This window comes from Galeopterus variegatus, unplaced genomic scaffold (assembly GCF_000696425.1).
Source record: "Galeopterus variegatus unplaced genomic scaffold, G_variegatus-3.0.2 Scaffold1656, whole genome shotgun sequence".
Lineage (NCBI taxonomy): Eukaryota > Metazoa > Chordata > Mammalia > Dermoptera > Cynocephalidae > Galeopterus > Galeopterus variegatus.
The window spans coordinates 58,969-65,632 of record NW_007727767.1 but is presented as its reverse complement, the minus strand read 5'-3'; the positions used below and the strand labels follow the sequence as shown (position 1 = coordinate 65,632).

Below are 6,664 nucleotides of genomic sequence, written 5' to 3'. Positions count from 1 at the left end.
CACAATAGTCAAGATAGGGAATCAACCTAAGTGTCCATCCACAGATGAATGCATGGAGAAATTGTGGTGGGCATTGTATATCGAAAAAAAAAAATTAAAAAAAAAAATTTTTTTTTTAAATTTTATTTTGTCGATATACAATGCACACCACAATTTCTCCATGCATTCATCTGTGGATGGACACTTAGGTTGATTCCCTATCTTGACTATTGTGAATAGTGCTGCTATAAACGTGGTGGTGCAGATATCTCTTTGATTAAGTATAAATATTTTTATTCAAGTTGAAGATAAAGGAAATGGCAATTAATGCTTTGGCATCAAAGTCATCATGGTAGTTGAGCACAAAAAATATGCTCTCAAATATACTGTACTCCATACATACAATTATCATGGGTCAGTTAAGAAAAATAAATTAGGACTGGCCGGTTAGCTCAGTTGGTTAGAGCACAGCCTTGTAATACCAAGGTCAAGGGTTTGTTTCCTCATACTGGCCAGCCACCCCCAACCCCCCAAAAAATTGCATTAAAAAAAAAAGAAAAAGAAATTTAAAAGGGGGAAAAAAGAGAAATAGAGAGTAGAATAGTGGTTACCAGGAGCAGGGAAAGGGCAAGGCTAGGGGGTTTGGGGAAAGGTTGGCAGACTGGTTGGTACAAAGCTACAGTTAGACAGGAAGAATAAGTTCTGGTGCTCTAGGGTGACAATGGCTAATAATACTCTATTGTATATTTCAAGATAGGCGGAAAAGAGGATCTTGAATGTTATAACTACAAAGAAATGATAAATGTTTAGGTGATAGATATGCTAACTATTCTAACTGTGTTGTTTTACAGTATATGCACATATGGAAACAACAAATTGTACCCTATAAACACATATAATGAAATAAAAAAAACCAAAACCCAAAAAACAACAAAGATAGGTGTTTCTTCCAAGGATGCAAACCCCAGCATGGAGGGCTTGGATGATAGGACTGCAGTGTTAGGGATAGGAGGGGCAGCCACTGGAGGCTTAGCTATACTCATGTATGGTATGACCCGCTTTTTTTTTTTGGTAGAAGAAAAACAGCCCCTCCCACCTTTTTCCAATTATGTCTATTTGTTTAAGTCCAGGAAAAGGTGAGACTGTAAACTCAGGTGATTAGCCCCACATGACCCTTCTCATGGTCCTTACTTAGAATTCTTAAAAACAAACTCTGTTAATTTTTCTCCCCAACAGAACACTTACGAACATCAAATTAATTTCTATTCATGCCCATGTAATGGTTAGAGAGTTTACAGGAAATCTTTACTCAAGAAAACTTACCAACACTTTAACCCTACAAAGCTGATTTCCTGTGCTCTCAAAAATAAATTCAAATACATGGCTGAACTTAGTCAAAATTAAGGGGGACCAGGGAAAGGCAGCCGTCTTACATGCTAACTGCTGCTTACTGTGCTCTGCTCTTTGGAAAGACCTCTTATTCTCTTATTAAGAAGCACTTGTACAAGTCATTGTGATTCAGAGGATAAGCCTCTGCTTGATTGCAGGTGAGATTAAATTGCATCTTCATGCCAGCGTTTCCCACACTTGGCTGATGATATGGTTCACCTGTGGTGCAAGTTAAATTGGTCCCTGGGACCTGTATTAGACTCAGTGAATCAGAATCTCCATGGAAGGGGCCCAGGACCGTTTACATTTGCACCCTGTGTTTGGAAACCACTGCCTTAAGTGGTTCTCAAATTCAAAGTGCACTCAAGCAACTGAGAGCTTGTTAAAATGCCTATTCCAGGCCCCACCCCCCGGTGATTCTGATTTTGTAGGTCTGGGGTAGATTCAGGGGTGTTTCTAGTGAACACTCTCAGTGTCTAATGCTGGGGTAATTGGCTGGCTGGGGACTTTCCTAACAGCCCTGAAGCCCACCCCCCAGGCAGCCCACTATAGATGAGGCAGGAAATTTACAGTCAGGAGATATGAGTTCAAGTCTTAGCTTTATCTTGTATGAGCTGTGTGGCTTTGGGAAAGTCACTTAACTTCTCTGAGCTTCTCTTTTCACATCTGTAAAATAGGTAAGATGGCTCACCCATCTTAGACTTTGGTCATGGATGAGGCTTAAATGAAGTGACTCAAGGGAAAAAATTTTTTTTATAAAGGTAAAATTCACATAACATAAAATTAACTGTTTTAAAGTGTACAATTCAGTGGCTTTTAGCACATCCACAGTGTTCTGCAACCATCATCTCTATCTAGTTCCAAAACATTTTCATCAACCCCAAACAAATCCCAAACCCGTTAAGCAGTTACTCGCCATTCCTTCCTTCCAGCCCTAGGCAACCGGAACTTTGCTTTCTGTCTGTACGGATTTATCCATTCTGAATATTTGTGTCTGGCTTCTTTCACCTAGCATACTGGTTTCAAGGTTCATCCATGTTGAAGCATGTATCAGCACTTCATTCCTTTTTATGGAGCATACCTCATTTACGCTTATCCATTCACTTGATGGACATTTGGGTTGTTTCCATCTTTTGGCTAGTGTGAATAATGCTGATATGAACATTTATGTACAAGTGTTTGAATGTCTGTTTTCAATTTTTTAGGCATATTCCTAGGAGTGAAAAAGCTGTCTGGGAAAGTATTTTTAAGCCTTAAAGCTAGTGTTCACGACTAAGGTAATTGAGGATCCACTGAAGTTATGGGTTTCCAAGTACAAATGTAAAACTTTACGCTTCCGTTTCCCTGGGGAGAGAATTTAGAGCTTTTTTTTTGGCTGGTTCTCAAAGGAGTACTCATGCCATGAAAGGTTACAATCCACTGGCCTAAAACATTGAACATATTTACGATATTCTTATTGATTGTACACTTCGAAGTCCTGGGTAAATGGAGCCAAATTTCACTTGCCGTGTCACAACTTAATTTCAATGATAAGTATTTCATTAATTCTAAGATGCAATTTTCCCACTTTTCACGGGGGCGTGTCTTACAGTCAGTTGTGTGTTATGATCGCTGCCACCAGGTGGCGTCACATTCCTGTGTGTGCGCAAACGTGGAGCACACCGAGCATCAGCCTTTGCAGAAGCGGCGTGAGCGCCTTGGGGGAACGCTCTGCAGGCAACAGGGGAGCATTCGTAACCATGGGAACCAAGTGGCGGGAAGGGGGTGCAGAAGGTGGGAAATGTGTAAGCCACGTTCTCGAAGCAGGAATCAAAAGTAGGTCTACTCTCGGCTGGGACAACGGCGAGGCAAGAGAGGCTTTGGGGGGCGTAAAGTGTGCGGAGACATTCTTTTTAAAGTCTGACTCTGCATCACAGGACAGCCCCAGTCCCAGCCCTGCCTCGGCATAGTTGCAAACGCTGAGCACCGAAGACTGTAGTTCTTTTATGAACTCTCCAAGGGAAGTCTGCATTTCCGATGCTTTTGATGGCATCGGCAGTATTGAGTGGAAAAATAGGACACCAAAGACCCAGAGTCACAAATGATTCCAAAGTGGCAGACTCTGAAGGTGGGGAAGTTTAAAGACAAGGAAAACAATTTATTTTCCTTATATTTTCATTTTAAAGTTTTCATAAGTGTAGTATATGATAAAAATCTAAGCTTGAATTAGCTCCTTTTGTAAGCAAAAATAAAAATGCTAAGCAAGAAGACATTGTGTCATAGTTTAATTAGCAACATTTTTTTTTCTTTCTCTGTGGTGGGTAAAGGGATGGTGGCATCTTAGATTTAATGAAGTACAGTAGCAGAGCTTTTTAGAGCAAGTTCAGAATTCCTGTGAGCCAGTTCTCATATCTTCAGATAAGTGTAGTATATGATAAAAATCTAAGCTTGAATTAGCTCCTTTTGTAAGCAAAAATAAAATGCTAAGCAAGAAGACATTGTGTCATAGTTTAATTAGCAGCATTTTTTTTTCTTTCTCTGTGGTGGGTAAAGGAATGGTGGCATCTTAGATTTAATGAAGTACAGTAGCAGAGCTTTTTAGAGCAAGTTCAGAATTCCTGTGAGCCAGTTCTCATATCTTCAGAGACCTCAGATCCCGTGTTGAGAGTAGGTTTCTTTACCTTTACAAACGGGCAGTGGTCCATTCCAGTGGGATGGCTGTCCCAGGATACATCGAATGGTTACTTCTCCCATGAGCTCGAAGCCTTCATAGCACATGAAGGTGAGAGACTCTCCTGGCAGGTAGAGTCGCTTGTACAGGATTTGGTATCCATTCTCAGGCAACCCTGGGTTGTCACATGCCAGGGACTCCTCCGCTGAAATGCAAGCCAAAAGAAGCTCTGATGAGATGATGCAAATCTCTGGGGACTCCCACACAGAGCCTGTGTGATCTGGTTTTGGCCAGCCTCTCTAGCATCCTTTCTACATCCCCAGTTAGCATCAAACTTTTCCATTCTTTATACTCACCTTTCTCCCACTGCTGGGCACAGATTACACATGGGCATGATGGAGTGAATGGGCTGTGGGATCTGGGTGAAAATCTGGGTTATGCTCCTAATTAGCTGGGTGACCTCCAGCAAGTGGCATAATCTCTCTGATCCTCACTTCCCTCATCAGCAAAATGAGAATAATAATAGTACCTATCTCATAGAGATTTGGAAGACTAAATAAGATAATGGGTGTAAGGTACTTAGTAAATGATGGATGGGGGTGATGGTTAATTATTATTCTTACTTCTCATGTTACACCTAACCCACCCAGCCAGCCTGGCTAGGTCTTGTCTCTCAATACCAAAAAAAAAGTCCTCATTTCTCCTACTCCAGGAAGACTTCCCTGATGCCTCCTACCCCTAGCTGATGAGCTCGGTAAGCCAAGCTTGAAGCTCTGGGCTTGGGATAAATGGCCCCAACTAATAGGCCCACACTGCCATCTGGTGGCTGCTCTCTTCCACTGTAGACACAAAGTCCTTGATAGCCTAAGACGTTGGAGAATTGAACCTGCGGGTTTAATCCATTTCAGGCCCAGCATGTGATCTAGCTTTTGTCCAGCACCCAGATGAAATGGACAGTCATCAAACACTGCTTTGCACACAGGACTACAAATCCTAAAACATTTAAAAAATTTATTGTTTAAAAAATTTTCAAATTGTTGTAAAATCCATATAAAATAAAATTGATCATAACCATTTTAAGTATACAGTTCACTAGCATTGGGTACATTCACATTGTCATGCATCTGATCTCTCATTTGGCCAAACTGAACTCTGTATGCGTTAAATGACTCCCCTCCCCCAGCCCCTGACAACCACCATTCTATTTTCCGTTTCTATAAATTTGACTTCTCTAGGTACTTCGTATAAGTGGAATTATATAGTATTTGTCTTTTTGTGACTGGCTTATTTCACTTAGCTTAATGTCCTCAAGGTTCATGCATGTTGCGTACCATGTGTCAGAATTTTCTTCCTTTTTAAGGCTGAGTAATATTCCATCATGCGTGCATACAGCATTCGTTTATCTACTCATTCATTGACAGACACTTGGGTGGCTTCCACCTTTTGGCTATTGGGAATAATGCTGCTATGAACATGGGTGTACAAATATATCTTCAAGACCCTGCTTTCAGTTCTTTTGGGTGTTTACCCAGGAGTGGAATTGCTGGATCATATGGTACTTCTATATTTTACTTTTTGAGGAATCTCCATACTGTTTTCCATAGCAACTGCTCCAGTTTTCATTTTCACCAAGAGTGCACTGGAGTTCCAGTTTCTCCACATCAAATCCTAAAACAGTTTATCCTTTTCTTCTGGACTTTGCTTTGGCTTAGGAAGACCCACGTCTTCAAATATCACATCCTGCACCTGCCATCAGTGTGGCAAAGAAACACGATGGAAAGAGCTTCCATCAACAGCTTCTGATATCCGCTTGATTGGCAAAACTCTCCAGAGAGGTAGCATGCTGTCTCTTTTACTTGAAGTATTCCTGTAACATCTGAGTGATTTTTATACCTTACTAGTATAATTCCCCAGCCCGTCGTCATGTCGACTCTGCAGATCCTTGTTCAGAACATGGAACAGGTGGGTCATTTATGTTTTACATGATGATTCTGATGCACCTTGAGAGGACACAGTCTCTCCAGATTTGGCTTTGTCTCATCTCCTGCCTCCCTCTCTGTTTCTTACCTTTCATTGAAATATTTGCATTTTGCCAGATGGATGACGCTGTGTCACCTGTGGTGCTTTTGTCTGTGCTGCTCCCTCACCTGGAACACCTTTCTCCTCCTATTTACAGGGGAATATGGAAGACTGGTTCTAAGACAGCCCTTAATGATTCCTACACTCTCCTCTGAGTGTGGGCAGGATCTGGGAATTGCTTCTAACCATCAGAATATGGCAAAGGGGATGGGATGTCACTTCCATAATGATGTCACCTAAGATTGTAACTTCTGTCTTGCTAGCAGACTCTCACTGTCTTTGTTGGAACACTTGGCTATGCTCTGAGCTGTGCTATGGAAAGGCCCATGTGGCAAGGAAGTTAGGGTGGTCTCTGGCCAACAGCTTGTAAGGCGCTGAATCTTGCAAATACCCATGTGAGCTTGGAAGTGGACCCTTTCCCAGTTGAATCTTTGCATGAGACCCCAGCGACGATGAGAGATCCTGAACCAGAGGACCTGGTTAAGCTATGCCCAGATTCCTGGCCCACAGAGACTGTAAGACAATAAACATATGTTGTTTGAAGCATCTTATTGTGCAACATGAATC

At 41.6% G+C, this 6,664-nt stretch overlaps 1 protein-coding gene across 6 annotated transcripts in view; it reads right to left on the bottom strand.

The window, feature by feature from the left end:
* Positions 1-6,664, bottom strand: part of SEZ6L (seizure related 6 homolog (mouse)-like) — a 77,854-nt gene that overhangs the window by 13,944 nt on the left and 57,246 nt on the right. For all 6 annotated transcript variants that reach the window (XM_008578278.1, XM_008578282.1, XM_008578277.1 and 3 more), the window contains exon 9: positions 4,029-4,223. In XM_008578278.1, coding sequence (XP_008576500.1) covers positions 4,029-4,223 — 195 coding nt within the window. The remainder of the gene's footprint in view (positions 1-4,028; positions 4,224-6,664) is intronic.